General features: G+C 31.2%; 2 protein-coding genes across 3 annotated transcripts in view; one reads left to right on the top strand and one right to left on the bottom strand.

Annotated features, from left to right (window-relative positions):
• sas (stranded at second transmembrane protein) overlaps positions 1-13110 on the top strand; it is a 29371-nt gene extending 16261 nt beyond the window's left edge. The window contains exons 6-18 of one of the 2 annotated variants that reach the window (XM_088200961.1): positions 2312-2471; positions 3659-4037; positions 4260-4485; positions 4849-5057; positions 5774-6580; positions 9455-9635; positions 9696-9897; positions 9969-10105; positions 10540-10730; positions 10808-11027; positions 11881-11996; positions 12062-12295; positions 12375-13110. In XM_088200961.1, the coding sequence (XP_088057087.1) occupies positions 2312-2471; positions 3659-4037; positions 4260-4485; positions 4849-5057; positions 5774-6580; positions 9455-9635; positions 9696-9897; positions 9969-10105; positions 10540-10730; positions 10808-11027; positions 11881-11996; positions 12062-12295; positions 12375-12382 (3070 nt within the window). In that variant the 3' untranslated portion in view covers positions 12383-13110. The remainder of the gene's footprint in view (positions 1-2311; positions 2472-3658; positions 4038-4259; positions 4486-4848; positions 5058-5773; positions 6581-9454; positions 9636-9695; positions 9898-9968; positions 10106-10539; positions 10731-10807; positions 11028-11880; positions 11997-12061; positions 12296-12374) is intronic. The other variant, XM_088200962.1, reaches the window with a different exon arrangement.
• Positions 13094-15100, bottom strand: LOC148227871 (brachyurin-like). The gene is made up of 6 exons (XM_088200968.1): positions 14947-15100; positions 14024-14288; positions 13858-13956; positions 13653-13789; positions 13498-13548; positions 13094-13423 (listed from the first exon to the last, which is right to left on the bottom strand). Exons 1-6 carry the CDS (start codon positions 15085-15087, stop codon positions 13301-13303), a joined length of 816 nt encoding a protein of 271 aa, XP_088057094.1. The 5' UTR covers positions 15088-15100; the 3' UTR covers positions 13094-13300.
• Between the last annotated feature and the right edge of the window lie 2715 nt (positions 15101-17815).

The raw sequence follows: 17815 nt of genomic DNA, 5'->3' as shown, positions 1-17815 counted from the left end.
TTTCTATACGTAGTAATATATACATTAACATACGATGTATACATTTTTCGGCAAAGCTATATTTTATTTTAGTAGATATATATTTGCACTAGCGAAAATATAACTAAAATAATACATATATTTATTATTTTTTTGTTAAAAATCATCGCCTACTAACGAGCTTCAAATCTTTATTTTCAACATTAGTTTGTGAAATGTAGAAGTGGTCCAATTATTTTGTCACAATCCTGTATATACTAGCAAAAATCTAATTTCATTGATAGGCACTAGTCACTAGTATAAATCAATGAAATTAGATTTTCGAAATTACACTAGTGAGTGTAATTAAACGCTTTTCTAAAATGTCTATGAAACATAATTTGACAGTTGCGAAACGTAAATATGCTGTAGAAGGCCAAACATAACCTACACGAATTAACCAAACCCATCTTGATCTAATGAAAGTTCTTAAATTAATTACAATTTTAGAACTTTCATTAGTTCAAATCCAAAATTAAAACTCAGACGACAGACAGACATCGCATCTCGTATATTGCTCCATAGTTAGTCTGCACTTCAATGATTTTATTTGAAAATGCTGGTTATGCAAAAAATAATAGTACCTCCATTTAACACATTATGGTCCATTCACGCGTTTTCGCGTGATAATGAAACTTGCAGTTAATCTTTTTATTTATTTATGAGAGTTGAACATATTACAACTTATTGTAGCTTGTAAAAATATTGCGCGAACGTAATTTAAACGTTTATCAAGGGACTGTAATATATTTATAACTATTTTTGTAGCTTGAAAAAATAGCACCTTTTGCACATAAAAATATACATTTAAAATTTCGCAAAAATAGCGGACCGTAATGTGTTTTATTATAAATATTAGAGAAAAAATTGAAAAAAAAACATTTCAAGTGGTTTTATAATGGCCTACAAAAAAACAACAACAAACGGGAAATATTTATCTTTCACAAGCAAGAAAAAATCTATCAGATTCTTGCGGTCAATGCCGGAAGGAGTTTTTTAATTTGCTTCTAAAAGCAAATTAAAAAACTTCTTTTGGCACGAACTGAACCTGTCTGTGGTTACTAGCAAAATAGCGTTCTTTCATAATAATTCGTAAGACATGATAAAACATCCGAAAATTTCTATTGTAGACGCGTACTATAATAGTAAGACTGTAGACTGTAAGTCCAACAATCTGTTTTAGCTATTTGTATTTTTCTAATTTAAAATTGGATTATAAAAAAATAAATTAGTTTGATTCTTCTGCGAAAAAAATATAGTCACTTTGATGAGCCCAGATCTCTACCTATACGCTTATGACACATTATGATATATGACGTGATATGTTACGATTTTCAAATCTAGGTGTGTAAATTAATCTAAACCACAATAATTTAATGATTCAAAAATGCTTATTTAAATATTAGATAGAAAGTGTATCGAATTTGTTTAGCTCATAAGTTTTAAGTAACTTAATGCTAAGCAAATCTGACGAGAAATTAACATATTAGTGTTTTTTTAATTTGTGTTTATTTACATATTAGAAAAAAACTTGTTCAAACATGGTATTCTATTAAAATTTTATCAATTTTTACATGGTGTAGCAAATTTTACGTTACACATATTGCTAAGTTAAAAAAATAGGTTGCTCACATTTGTGTTAGAACTATACTTTTTCAGAATTCATGTGTACATATATATAATATAATTATATAAATAAATCATTTAAACTATTTATTAAATATATAAAAATAAAAATTAATAAACTTAATATTATATATTCTGCAATTTATATTACTATAAATTATTTTTTATATTTTTTTTTATAAAAATATTAAAAAAATCACTGGCTACGTTTTATTTATCAGGAACTACTGGACACTTGTGTCGAATCTCAGAATCTTTGGATTATTTCGATGTTAGAACTTTAGACTGTGCCCCAGATTTAAATTCAATGTGTCCATATTTACTTTAAAATACTATTACATGACAAGACTTTGTTTCCCCATAACGGTTAAGATCTTCGACTGATTAGTCAGTGCATTTCACATATCGCCTGTCCAGAGGCATACCTGGGTATTTTCCGTTACATATTTTCGTGTGGAAGAACTTCAGGTGAGCAGTTTTCTGTTGTTTGAGCTGATTTGAGCCCTTCTGCAGATATTTTGACGCAACTATAGGATCCTCGCATGATCCAAGTAGAGCTTTATACTCGTTTTAGTAATATGATATTAATACATACGTTTAAGTATGCCACTGAGTGACTCAAGCCTGATGTCATGTTTATCCATATTAAATTGTACATTTTCCACAGATGCCCAATTTTGGAACAACGAGACGATTGCGTAAACATCAAAGACACTAATGATCCGTGTTGCATGCTACAACTATGCGACGTATCGCAAGACATTGATGATTTTAAAACCAGAGATGGAAAGATGCATAGCAATGAGCCGAAAGCTACAAAAGATAAGGTAAGTCTTAAGATTGATTTAGTGTAAATTCAATTTAGTATTCTACTATTTCCTTCTTTGAAATCTTTCGCCTTATTCACTGAGGATGGTCATTTGAATATCAAGGTATACAAGTATTCTTGAGAAGCAAAATAACATAGACAAAAGATTTATTGATAGGGAAAGAAATAGATAGAGGATAAGGATTTTTTATTTAGAGACATTTATTTTTACTATAATTTCTTGGTGGTGTTTCTTACTATGCGTGCTACCTTAACTTACGTAGAAATAGATGAAACATATACGATAAGAGTTAACCCCCCCCCCCGTAAAAAATAATACCAGTTCAGAACCAATAACAATAGTAGAAACCATAACTCAAAAACAGTTATCAATTTTCAGAAGTCAAAAAACTACGTCAAAAGCAATAAAACCGTGCCGTCGCAGTGGAAACATTCGGTTATATATAGCGTTCATATTAAAACTTTTTATATAAATATTACTAATAAAGAATATCTAAACCGAATTTTGACCAATAGGAGTGCGCAAAAAACAATTATCCCTTCTCAAAAGTCAAAAATCTAGGTCAAAAGCAATAAAATCGTGCTGTCGCCGTGGTAGTGGGTACGCTCAGCGTACCCACTACCACGAGCGTTCCTACTGCGACGGTTATTTATTGCTTTTTACGTGAATTTCTGACTTCTGAGAAGGGATAATTGTTTTTTACGATCTCTTATTGCTCAAAATTCGGTTTAAATCTGCTTCATTCAATTCTCAGTTTTTGTAATTCGTAATATTGTTATAAAAAGACTGCGACGTTTACTGTTTCCACTGTGACGGCACGATTTTATTTCTTTTGACATAGATTCCAAACGCCCTTGAATTTGGACAGAAAAATGCATGTCATTTAAGAAAATACTTTTAATATTAATAAAATGGAAGTATTAAAAAAATAACCACTAACTGGCTAACTTTAGCCCCCCCCCCCCAGATAAATTTGAAATGATCTCTAGTAAACCTGACAAGTTATGATGGTTAGATTTGTAATAAATAATTAAATATTATGCAATTAATTGTTGCAAATAATGTCTCTTTCTTAGGGAATCGAATCAAGAACCCTCTCAAGTTCAATAATTGCGAACATTTATTTACTATACAATAATTCCATGCCTCTATTTTACTTTACTTACTTTTATATTTTATTTCAGATGAATATGGAAGATAATAAGATATCAGATACTAGAAACGACACGAAAATAGAAGATATGAAACCTATCATCAAAGAGCCAATATCATCTGTATCTGGACTCCCTGACGGAAAGATACAAGTGACATTGAAAGCTGAAAACGTTTCTCAGAATCAGATTCACTTGGAATTGAGCAAAGACGGAGGTTTTTCTTGGTCCAAAGTAAAGTTAGTCAATGGTCTTATAGAGAACTTACAAGAAGGCATGGACTATATGATTAGATCGAACAAAACCAATAGTGCGTTCAAAGTCAAGCTTCCCAAGTCGATAACGGATAACGATATTTCAAGTAAAGTTGAGAAGAAAGGATGTATGCATAAAGGAAAGCATAGATCGATCGGTAAGATTTTAAGTTTATGATTTATGTTGTTAAGCTTTTCCTAAATTAAAATGTATATTACTATTGGGTGAATAATTTTTAGAAAAACTTTGACTAGTCCTACATAAAAATATATATGCAATATAAAGTTTAGAATACACGGAGAATTTTTTGGAACATTTTTAGTGTTATGAATCATGAATGTTTAAGGACTCTTAATATGACAATGATTTATACTTTCAGATGAAGAGTTCCATATGGGCTGTGATGAATTGTGCGTATGCAATGCTGATGGAGAAGTAGAGTGCTTTCCGATACAATGTCCTTCATCTGTAGGATTGGACGTTTTGGATCCCATATGCGTGAAATGGGCTCCGGATCCTCCAGATTTTGTTCCGAGCTATCCGATGTGTTGTCCTCCGACTATGAAGTGCGTCAGTAATGGATCTTGTTCTTATAAAGAACATATGTGAGTATAATTTTAAAATGTGAATATAGTAAAAGTCGATATTTAATCTTTGATGAATAAATTTGGGAAACTTGGGAAAAAGAATATAAATGCTTTTATTATTATTTTTATTTTTTTTAACCCAAAAGACTAACTGTATTATATGTAGTCAATAATATGCTTATCTGTAATCTTATATTGGTTTGACACAGTTGATAGACAACTATTTCTTCTCAGTTAGTGCGCTAGCAAATGATTTTTTTAAATTAATAAATTACAATGTATTGAATTATCTGTCATTGAAAAGGCATTCCAGATACCTTTTTGCTGTGTTAATGTAACACAATTATTATTAAAAATCACTTTCTTATGATTTGATTTCAGGATTCCGAATTGGTCTGAAGTTCCACTATCTCTATCGGGGTGTGATAAGCGATGCTTTTGCGAAAGTGGGATGTTGGAATGTCAAAGCGTTTGCGCTCCTTTACCGGCTCTACCTCCAGCTTCGTTACATTGCACTCCACCGTCGAAACCGGCTCCGATTCTTCCTCCGGGAGACACGTGTTGCAAAGAATGGGCCTGTACACCTTCCGGTATATTATTCAAAGCCAAATCAAAACTAATTATTTTATTTCACCGTATTAACCTAGTCTTAAATTAGCATATATTCAATTTTTATGATCACGACAGCTATATAAATGAGTGGTACATAAGATTTTTGTGTTGTTTTGCATCAAAAATGTTAACAATAATATTCCATATTATATTGGGTCTTAAAGCAAAGGAAGCAATCTCTAAATTTAATTTGAAATACATACATAGATCAGCGTTTTAATCTTGACAATACCATTGATTAGTGTCTTATAATAAATTTGATTTAAACATAAAACTGAAATATGTTCTACAAGTCTTGTCTTAATAAAAGTCTACATTTTGTCTCATTTTGCCTTTCATTTTGGGTAAAATATGATTTTTTTTAAAAAATTTTTTTACGCAGTCAAAAAGTTTTGTTTTTTGACCAATTAAATTATTAGCTTTTGAGAAAAAAAATACAAATAAACCTTGAGAAACAGTATTATTAAATTAAATCAAATATTTAATTAGAGTCAAAATCAAATTATGATAATTGGAAAATAAACCTAGGACTCATTTTTTAGGCAAGTACAAAACACAGCTGATTTATATTATGTTTATTCTGTTTATTAGATATTATAATAAGTCTTGCTTTCTTTGCTTTTATACCCGTCACATATGAAACAGAGAGACACGTGAGCTAAAACACCTAAGTTTGTGCATTACTAATTTTCAGGCAATGGCAAAAATTTAACAGACAGTGACAAAGACGTACGTAAAAATCATAAAAATAACATTGCACCGCCTTCCATTTTCGTTACGCTTCCTCCAGACTTGCATAAAGCGTTAAAAGAGACCCTTAGCACCCCAACTCCGGAAAAGAAATACAAATTAGGCCCAACCAACGAAACCACACCCAACAAAAAGGATCCTAACATTCCGCAATCGACTAAATCGGACAAGAAGCACTACGAATATCCCGGACCGTTCGCCGATCCCAATCATCAGCCGCAACCCCAATCCAACGGATTAGGACCGTTCCCCTTCATCAAGAAGTACAAAGACAAACCGACCTATCAGCAAGAACCAAACGGACAGAAAGACGACCAGAACGAAGTGTCGAACAAATTCCATCAGCAACACAAACCGGAAGATCACGACGAATATCCGATAAATGATCCGTATCTATCCGGTAATCCGTTACACGTGCCGTTCAACCAGAATCATAACAATCCAGGACCTGGTTATTTCAATCCCGGAGCGTCGAAGAATCAACAAGACTATCTGAACATATTGCAACAACACAATAACGGAAATCAACCATCGAACGCTATTTATAACAACGCTATACCTAGCGGAAACCAAATACCTCAAAGTCCCGAAACGATACACGTTTATACGGATGGCAGTCCGGTGAATATTGAGCATATTTTGCAACACATCCAACAGACCGATCCGAACGTTGGGTCGTACGTGCCGTTCTTGACTCGGCCTCATCAATCGGTAGACAATGAGAATAGTACTTCGATCTATGCGCGACCAGGTCAGTTCATAGAGTATGGGAAGCTTAACTGCTGATTTCATTTCTTTTAACGCTCTTCGCTTTTCAACCTAGTACTTTTAGAGCGTTTTTCAATCAGCTTCTGACTAATCTAACTATGTAGCAGAGTGAAAAAGAAACGCTTGTGAAGCCAGGGTCTTAAACTATTTTAATAGAACGGTGGTGGTGTTATAATATCAATCTCATGTAAATATGATCGGAAAATATATGTTAATATTGTTGACATTTTTATACTTTTGTAAATATACAATCCACTCACAACGACGGTGATTAATATGTTAAATGTACATTTTGAGGTTATTTATGGAATCTATTATTATTAGGATCATTGGCGGCTCGTGATTATTTGTCGCATAATTATTATGTATTAATCTATATTTACTAAGTAAAGAAGTAAACAATTAGCGTGACATTTAAAAGGAAAATATCATGCAGCACCTTCTTACGAGCCACAACTGATTATAGTATCTATTTCTTGAATTGTAGGTTAGTGTTTTCACTTAATTATTTAATATTGTGTTAGTAGTTGCATAATTGATCTTTTTAGAAATATGCCTTTTAATTATTTATGTATTTATTAATAACATAATTTGTACAGGTTCAATAGAAGTACTGGTAAATAAAATAAATAGTAACACTATTATGAATCATCAAATCAAATTCAAATAGTTGTAATAACACATCACTTAATAACTTGATATTAAAATTATCATAAAATAGGTTTAGACTATCCATTATCATGAAATATATGAAATCTCATTAAAAATTAAAAAAATGTAAGATATTTTAATGCGATTAGTATATGCTAAATGCAACGCCTGTCTGTACTTATTTTTTCGTTTATTTCCCCCTAATAGGTGATTTGGCTTAAAACTTTCATTAGGTCAAGTTAGGTTTGGTCAATTCATGTAGGTTAGGTTTGGGTTTGAACATCAAATGGACGTTTCGCAACTGTCAAATTGAGTTTCATAGAGCAGCACTAGCATCTATCAGTTAAATTATATTTTCTCTAGTAAAAATATGTATATGTATATACGGGTGAAAATGTATTTGGACTTTAATAGTGAAAATATACCTTTATTGAAAAATACACTGTAACATTTATATTTTGAATGTAAATAAATAATGATTAGGTATATATAATTACATAGGGAAAAGTTGAAATCAAATAATTTTATCAGCATCTGCCAGATAAATTATATTTTTACTAGTAAAAATACATATCTACCGGTGAAAGTATGATTCGATATGATTTCACTGAAATGACATATTTAAAAAAATATTTTTGGGGTAGATTCGACACTGTTTTTTTTTAGATTTTCCTTTTGGTTTAGAATCAGGGACGTTATTTTTAGCCTTTTCCGTTGGGAAGGAAGCAAAAATTGGTAAGTCAGTGGTCGTTTATTTAAAAAAAAAAGTTTTTTTCTGGTTAAATTCAAAGGTGGGGGACAAATAACTCTACGTACCCCCCTTAAATGACGTCCTTGAATGTAGGTTCACTTAAATGAATTTAAATGTTATCCTCAATCAACTAGCAGCTGATGACTAATTTTGAAAGCCATAGAAAAATAATTTGACAGTTAATAGTTGGCAATATTAGGACTATCAAATGTTCTTGCCTTGGCCGTAGTTGTACCAGTGCTTCTTATATTTTATTTCCCCAATTAATATGTAAATATTATATTAAAAATATTGTTCATATTTTTACTTTAATTTAATTATCAGTATTTTAAAAACCAATTCATATACCGGTTCTTAACTGTCCGTAATTAAAAAGCAGTAACGCTATTCTAGTTCTTATGCACGCACGGTCTCCGCTATCAGTGACAAAGATGAAGCATCTGATATGAATTTTAGACTAACAGTATTTCCTATTCAAATGTCTATTTTAACTTAATTTAAAGAACAAATTCTGCAAATTTTAAGAAGTGATTTATATTTCAACATTAGACGTATTAACTATTGTATTATTTTTGTAGATGTGTCTTAAAAATTGCTACTGATCTCAATTGTAACAATTGTTAACACATGCTTTGAATATATCAATGTAAATATATATTAATAATATTTACTGTAATTGAACGACAATTATATGTTTTCAGCGGAATCACATAAAAGTTATAACTCAATTTGAAAAGCCAACTTATAGCCATAACTACTGATAAGACAACTACTTAAGATCGGTATACAACAATTAAGTGTAGCCATTATGAACACAGAATATGAAAAATATTATAAAATTAATCTAATAACATACAATTCAAGAGTAGAAACTATGTACATATTTATATAAAACTGATGAGTATAATGAGAAATATATATGTATATATAAATATTAATCTGTAAAATGGTAATAATGTCATTCGTTACTTGGCTTTTTATATTAGTATATACCTATATAACTTCAACTATATGAAGTTTTGTATTTTTTTTAAAAATTATGAGGCATAAAAGCAAAAAATTTCATGAAAAGTAGTATTTTTATGCTCTTTTAAATCATAATAATTATAAGTAGATAAAAAGTATTTTATTAAATTACAATTGTTTTAAAACAATAAAAATAGAGACTATACTTTTTATCTAACTAATTTTCTACTATTTATATTTACAATTCTTTTTGTAAAAGGCATAATATTTGCTGTTTTACTTCTCAAATTATATAAATCTATGTTACACGTAATACTGGACAATCTCACTCGAGAAAATTATATATTTATGTATAATATAGACTTATAAAGTTACAATAGTAGAAATACTAGTCTTCGGTGGCACTGTACAGCTTAAACATGCAAATTATTTGTTATCAAATGGTTTGGACAACTCGGCACCAAATTATATAATCATTATTCATTTTAGGAATCGGAGCGTTTCCTTCTTCGCCAGTTTCGCCACCGTTTGGCGGCAATGGTAACGTTGTAGAATTGCAAGTGGTAGAAATAGAACCAGTCTCGCCCACGATCGTCCGACTAGTCTTAAGTCTCCCCCCAGTCATGGTCGGCTTGCAAGGACGGGTGAAACTGAGATACACCAGCACAAAGTATGTTAAACGCGTAATATGCTATTTATATTTAATTAATTTATAACTGTTCATTTTCAGCAATCCTGATACAAACACATGGCAAGTGCAAGAATTTGCTCCGAGAAACGATCTGTTGGCTTCGCAACAATTGGAGTTCCAATTACCGTCTCTTCAACCCGATACTTTATATCATATTCAAGCTTCGGTTGTATTACGTCAGTTGTCGTACGAAACTAAGAGTCAAGTGTATAGTGTTAGAACATTACCGTTGCAATATCAGGTACTGTATATTTTAATTAAATTTATATTCGTTACGAATATAAAAATCATTATTAATTATTAACATTCTAGGAGAAAACTACTCTTCCACCTATGATCCCAATTGAACCTAATTTATCTGTGGGTCAAGTAAACGCTACATCTGTACAGATAACTTGGCGTCCGTTTACGGCAGATGAATTGATGTATATCGACGGAATTCAACTAAGGTATTAAAATAAAATAAATTTCTAGTTGATTCATAACTATATGATACTGTACACAAAGTTGTTGCCACGAAGATATGATAACTAAATTTAAATATAAAATTACATGCTGATTTAATCTGATTCTTAAGTATTTTCTAAATTTCTCATTTTTATAATGAATTTATTTTTAAAATACTGAAATTATTTTCATGAGCAATTATAATATACTATGATACATACTAGTACATTTGAAACTCAATTAAAGTTAATTATTGGACTCTACGTTATAATTACTGTTCTTTAAAGTAATAGTTATGTCTTCTTTGGTACATTTTTGGTAAAATATGCAACTTTTTATTGATAGAAAAATAATAATGATATAATTAGCTCAAAAATAACTTATTGTCGTGACTTTTAGTGTCAGATAATTTATCTAAGTCAATATATTTTTTCAGATACCGTGAAATTGACGGCAAACTATTTTCCGGAACTCCGTTGATCCACAGAGTCGTCACTTCTTCCCTACTCGAAGGCTTGAAGCCTAATACTTCTTACGAAGTCGGTATATATTTCATTCCGTTTTTGGGTCAACACACAGAACTGCAAAGTCCTAGAATGCTACGATTCAACACTTCCGTTCAGACGGGTTTGTGATATAACACTTATCTATAATATGCGTAATAGCTTGTAACATATAATTTATGAGATATACATACATTTTAGATATGTACGACTGGAGCGTTGATATTGATATCAAAGACATTACTCCTTGGAGTCTGATGATTAAATGGAACGGAGTGCCGAGACCTGCTGAGAGATTTGTTCATGTTTACCGAGCAGTTTGGAGAGCTGAAGCCTCTCGATTAGATGCCAGTACATTCCTTTTGCCAATACACGATGCGCCTCAGGAGGTCAACATAACTAACCTCACTCCTGGAACAAAGTAAATATTCATTATTTCATTTTGTGTAGCAATACTAATATAGTTTTGTAGTTTCTTGGAGCAAAAATATAAATTCCACAATAATAAAGTAGCTGGATTTATGTATATATAAAATTAAATGGAAATGGAATGAAGTTCTGAAGCAATTTTCTGGCTTATGTATATCAATAAAGGAAGGAGATCAACGTCCCCACAATTTCTCGATATTTTATCAATCTAGATAATTTGGATAGAGCAAATATCTTACTAGGCTCTTTAGTAGTTGATTTCGTTCGAGATTGTATAAGGCTAAATTGTATTTGTGCCATCGCAGTGGAAACACTTGGTTATCTAGCGTTTATGAATTTGCAGTAAGACTTACAATAAATGAGAATCGAGCGAAGCACATCTAAATCGAATTTTGATCAATAGGACAGCGTAAAAAACAATTATCCCTTCTCAGAAGTTAAAAATCCACGTCAAAAGCAATAAAATCGTGCCGTCGCCGTGGTAGTGGGTACGCTCGGTAATCTAGCATTCATACTAATGATATTACAATTTAAATGAGGAACATATAAACTGAATTTTGCCCAATAGAAGAGTACAAAAAACAATTATCCCTTTTCAGAAGTCAAAAATTCACGTCAAAACAATAAAATCGTATGGGAACTGCGATGGCACCGACACGATTTTATCGCTTTTGATGTGAATTTTTTACTACTGGGAAGTTTTTACTTCACTTTTAAATGACGTTCACGATTAAATGATCTTTATTTGCCATTTATTTATATGGAAAAAGATATATGCAATTATATGTACAGTGTTATGTTATAGTATACATATGTATTAATATTAAATATTTCTTTAATTTTAGATATCGCATATGGTTGGAGTTGTTCATGACTAACGGTAAAATTAAAAATAGTAACGTTAAAGATATTCTAACGAGACCTGGTAAACCGATACCTGAAGCTGCTCTCACACATGAAGGTATGTCACAAGTTGTAAATTCTGCTTTATAATTGAAATGTTACTTTAACTTACATATCTTTTAGGAAAACAATTGGATAGTGCACCGCGTGGAGATTATTATAGTTCATTAGTGGTAGTGGCTATATTGGCCGCTTTAGGAGCTATGTGTTCATTAGTTTTATTGTTAGTTCTTCTGAGACGTCACCGTACAGCTTCGGCGCCAATCTGCGGTCCTACTCCGACTCCTAGGACTAATGCCGCATTACCTCCTTACGATAGTCCGACGTACAAGTTGGATTTACACCAAGAAACGATGGGTGAGTCTTTTAATCGCTTGTGTTTATAAAATTTTAAGATGAACTATATATTTACTGATTTTCTTATTACATGTTTCAGACCTTTGACAATTAAAGAACAACAAAAACAAAGACTGCCACGAAATGGCCGTATTTTCAACAAATAACAAGCAAGTGCAGTGAAAGTTGACTTTATTGACAATATAAGTGAAAGTGTGCCTTATGAACTCTTAAGATAGTTTATTGTACATATCGTAAAAGCATATTACTGTGTTATATTTAATTAATTAACGTTTTGTTACATAAAATGTATAATTCTGACGAAGCAAAAGTGCCTTTGTAACTTGTATAATAGCTATGATTCTCTAATATTATTTGTAAATAAGCTGGATAGGTATTTAGTTGTAAATATTTATGTATTGTGAATATAAAAATAGTGCTGGAATCTATCAAATGCAGGATACGTTTGTAATAGTTGATTAATCGAGTACCAAATATTATATGTTAACTTTGTTTCAATTTTTGTTACATTTTTATAGGTTAGATTGAGTGTTTTTTTTTATGTTTCTTTTCGTTCATTGTAGTGATATTATTTATTTTTTTACAACTATATTTTTATAATAAGAAAAGCAATAATTTTTAACATTTATTCTGCTTAGTCGTGTGATTTTAGATGAAATCATGAGCCATAACGTGTTTGGAAATTTGATGCTAAAAAACAATGCGTATAATCCAACGAAACGTTTAATGAGTGTTCCTAACTGTTGCGTTTGTTAAATATGCTAAAATTAATAAATTGTACAATACAAATTAAATAAATTTATATATTTTTGGAATCTTTTATATTACTTATTATCGACCTTTTTAACAAAAACATAATCTTTGTCTTTTATATTGAATTACTTACTGAAGTATTTGATAGACAATTATGTATGATTTCTAAAGGTTTAAAAAATACTATATATCCAAATATGGATTCTGAATTAAATTCCAAGTAGGAATTATTATATTTTTATAAAATACAAATTAGGGTAAAATAGATAATCCAGATACTTCAGAGATCCAGTCGAGATATTTTGCCACTCTTGTGAATACCGGAGGCCATCCTGTTTCACATCCCAATTCCATTGTGAACGATGCGATTCCAATCTAAAATAATACAATAATTATTATCAATAAAATCAGAGATTTTTATCCTTATCTTTAATTATCAAAACAAGTACCTGAGTCATTCTTCCTTTGTGCAAGAGCGTTAGAGGTCCTCCAAAATCACCCTGAATAAAAAAACTTGTTAATTGGAATATAGACGAAGGTGAAAAGACTTTATACTAGCTTTTGAGATATAATCTACTTATGTGAAAAATATAATATAACATACTGAGCATATGCTCTTTTTGTCAGCTCCGTTAGTGCAAATTTGATTGTCTTTTATAGTTCCTTGGAATCTGATATTGCACTTTGAATTAGTGATGACTTTCATTCTTGTTTCTTGCAAAACAGCAGACACACTGCCGCCTGATAAAAGTATTTATTTCTAGTTAATTTCTATGTCATTATAAAAAAGAATTTAAATTAATTATTACCGTCAGACGTTTTACCCCAGCCTGCTACAGTAGCTTCCAAATTATTAAAGCTGCTACCCACTGAGCTCTGGGGTGGCAAATATACGACTTGTACATTATCTGAAATATATCATAATTTTTAAACAAGCTCTTGAAGATGTAATTATGTTATAAAATATATATGTACTTGTGATTTCAACTTCTCCGGGCAATTTGATGAGTGCCAAATCGTTTTCCAAGTTTTTAGGATTGAAGTTAGGATGTATATAGATAGCCGATGAATGGACTTCAAGTTTGTCTTCGTCATCGTCAATGTTATGAGCTCCAAGGACTACGTTCAATGTAGTCTTTCCGTCTCCGACACATTGAGCCGCAGTTAGGATAAAGTTTCTCTTGATGAGTGACCCTCCGCACATAGACGTTTTGTCATCTTTATTCAGAAAAATGCCAACCTAAGCAAATATAATATATTAAAGTAATTGTTTTGCCATAAAGATAAGATAACTGAATTTATATGTAAAATTACATGATTATTTTAACCTTATCTTTAGTTAAATTTTAAGAACAATCCAGTGAAAATGTATTTTCACTGGCATTCGAGCGAAATCACATTGAAATACATTCTCACCGATAGATATGTATTTCTACTAGTAAAAACTTTATTTATCTGACAGGTGCTAGTGAAATTATAAGCTGCTTTAAACTGTCATTTGAAAAGCGTGAAACATGTAAAAAGTTGTGGTCTTCAACTGACATTATTTATCAACGTTATGTTCATGAACGCCATCAGCAAATATCGTTTCATAAAATAGCTGTAAAGGCCAAAATGTTTTGTGAATAAATACATTTTCAATGATATAGACCAGTGAAATTATATTTATACTAGTGAAAATATAACTTCACTGAAAAATACACATTCACTGTAACATGTATACAAATACTAAGGGTTATAATAACTTATTTTCTGATAATTGATAACTATCGTCATCATATTGAAGTGTAAATATAAGAAAAAAATGTGATTTAAGCTGCTCAAATTCTTAACCATAACGTTATTTAGTGTTTTATATTTTTAATTTTAAAACTTAACAATTATAATAAAATAGTTACCTGAAACGGTCTCGAATGAGGTTCGGCTTCGCTTCCACTGACAATTCTTTCAGAAGGACTGTCAGAGTTTTGCTCTTTCCATCTGATGTCTCTTGCGGTTGCGATTGATGCAAAGCACAAAAATAAGATAAAGCACTTCATGGTGTGACTGTTCTTTTCGGTAAATAAATCAGAAGTGTCTAAAATAAAATTAGAACCATCAAACTCTTATCTTAATCACATTGTTGAACAGGTGCAAGATTATAATATCATGATTTGTCATTGTTTTTTTACATTGATAAGTGAAAGTGTTTTGATTTTGATGGACTTATTGATAAAATAACACAATTATCAGATTTTTAATTATATTTTATTTATTTATTAACAGTGGCAAATTGCTGCGTAGTTATCTTGCCAATTTATTATTATTATAGTTACTAGGTACTACAGTGAAGGTTTTAAAATTTACAATGACTAACTTTTAACAATTATTAATATTTATTTAATAAATAATATAAAATATGACTGTATTAAGTATAAGCTTGCTGCTATTTAAATTATACGCTGTGCAACAATTAAGAAGTGTTGTCTGTAGGTATTTTATTGCGAGGCCTTTACTATTTCACACATATTAGGATAAAATTGCTATAAACTATTAAGATAAAGTTGTACAACAATTTAACGCCATAATACATAAATGCAATAATGTTCCTGATATGAGATGTACAGATATACAGATTTTAATTAATAATTTCTTAAAGCTAGCGTGTAATTAATGAAGTAATAAAACATTGCTGTGTGATTGATTGATTTGTTTCTATTCCTCGGCAGAAGATATCACTGCAAAATAAGAGTAAGTCGAACGCATAACCTAAAAGAAAGAGAATGGCAATCAATCTGGATTTTTTCCATTTTTATTGTTGAATATAATAAGTTTTGATTACTGTGGAGAAGCATTGCAGGTTCACGTCCAGAAAAACTGTGGAAAGTTTGATGGGGATCTGCGATCTCATTAGCATGATCTTCAACAAGTGCTGATGGTAACAGCTCATTCGGTACCAATTCGACTGGTTAATAGCTGTGCTCACTTTCAGACCCTGAAATATGCCAATCACAAGAAGCGATTTACTTACATAAACTTATTTTATAAGACGACGATTTGAACATATTTATTAAATATAAGTCTTTACACTTCTGAGCGGTAGCCGCGTAAAGGAGGGTCGCGCGAGTGACCTTGTCCATGTCCTTGGAAATTAAGCCGTAATGGATCACTTCACGGGGGAAACAAAACGCGTTTTGGGTAAAACAATTTTATGTGATTATTTGGCGCTTGTTTTGCGGCACCGATTACACAATGTGAATCAATATATGAGTGTTAATTAAATTAGATTGTGGCTCAGAAAGTTCGAGGACCGGTTCAACGCTAAGTTAGAAGAAATCCGCGCGGCCACGGATCAGGAGAAGCGAAAATAATGTTGCGCAAGTTAATGAGTCTATATGAGAAGATCCGGGGCTTTAGACTCGCAAGCGTTCTGCTGCTATAGCGATACCAATATCAACTTTGCGTCGAATTTTAAAACTGAACTTGAAACTACACTCATGTAAGATCCAATTGGTGTAAGATTAAGTAACCTTCCATACATATAATGTGACTATACCAATATAATTAGAAAATAGGTTAGTTTGATAGTCAATAGTCAAAAGTTTTGAAAGAAGAACGGAACTTTTGCCAAATTGAAACAGACTACAATCTGACAACTTCCAGAGAAGGTAGTTGCTTATATTTTGATCCTTCGATCTGGTCCAGCCAAGTAGGCATATTGAATCACCAAGAGCTTAAATCTAACTTCGTATAGGATTACGGCAACGAACGAAATAGTGTATTTATATTATAATATATAAACATGAACAGCAATTTTTATTTAAAAAATTGACATTTCAATACAATAAACGTGTAATTTAATATATATTGTAGATATTTTATCATAGTGACAAAAAAGTGCAAAAGTTTGTAAGATTTAGTCAATGATTGTTTTTTATTTAGAAGTTTGGATTGGAATTTATTACATACCTCGTGTGTTAGTAGATCTCCATACCAGCAATACTCAAAGATTTGTAAAACGCATGCTAATATGTAGGGATAAAATTTGGTGCTGCCTTCGTTTCCCTTGAATTAAAGAAGTATTAATTTTATATAACATATCTAGAGCAGTATCTTACGAATTAGAGAACCTCGACTATCTGAAAAAGCGACACACATCCGACTATCGTAGTGCAAAATATTTCTGTTAGGCAATCGACTTTGAAGACTATATTGATCATGTTAGTCATCCTGAAATCAATAAGAAAAAGAATAAACATATTTTTTCTATGATGCAAAATATAGTACTTTTAACATTGTATTATATCAATTCATTCATTAAGGGAAGGTACAAGAAAAACGAAGCGTAAGATAAGTAAGAAACTCTTTTAAATAAATTGAGTATTATATTACTATCTATGTATTTATAATATTAATGGACCACTGATAAGAGAGGCAATGGATATTATCAAGGCAAGGCGTATCACAAAGTTAAGTAAAATTAATTGTTTTCAAAAAATGTATTAGTTTCCGGTACCTCTAATACACTCTTGATTTTACTACCCGGAACTCGAAAGATAAACTTCCATCCCGCCGTCGTTTAAAAAGTATCGGAAAAGTGTCTAAAGTTTGCAAATGCTTCTCAGCGTTAACAAAGTGGCCGCATCTGACCTAAAGGAGAGGAGGTCCGAATAATGTTTTCGCCCTGCGGTGCGAGGTGATGATCGCGCGTTATTTATGAGGTGGTGCATTTGAAGCGCTTCGTTTGTAGATTGTTTCTAAAATTTAAACTGTTCAGCAGACAATCGC

The sequence above is a fragment of the Plectrocnemia conspersa genome, unplaced genomic scaffold (genome assembly GCF_051122295.1).
Source record: "Plectrocnemia conspersa isolate PC_06_02 unplaced genomic scaffold, ASM5112229v1 ptg000012l, whole genome shotgun sequence".
Lineage (NCBI taxonomy): Eukaryota > Metazoa > Arthropoda > Insecta > Trichoptera > Polycentropodidae > Plectrocnemia > Plectrocnemia conspersa.
Note: the sequence above shows the minus strand (reverse complement) of the source record. Positions and strands in the feature narration are given on the sequence as shown.

Bases quoted from the DNA above. Each gene is read 5' to 3' on its own strand.
- LOC148227871 (XM_088200968.1), bottom strand. From the start codon at position 15,087: ATGAAGTGCTTTATCTTATTTTTGTGCTTTGCATCAATCGCAACCGCA. The intron at 14,289-14,946 runs GTAACTATTTTA...ATATTTGCTTAG, and splicing joins CTCATTCGAGACCGTTTCAG to GTTGGCATTTTTCTGAATAA. The intron at 13,957-14,023 runs GTACATATATAT...GATATATTTCAG, and splicing joins CGGAGAAGTTGAAATCACAA to ATAATGTACAAGTCGTATAT.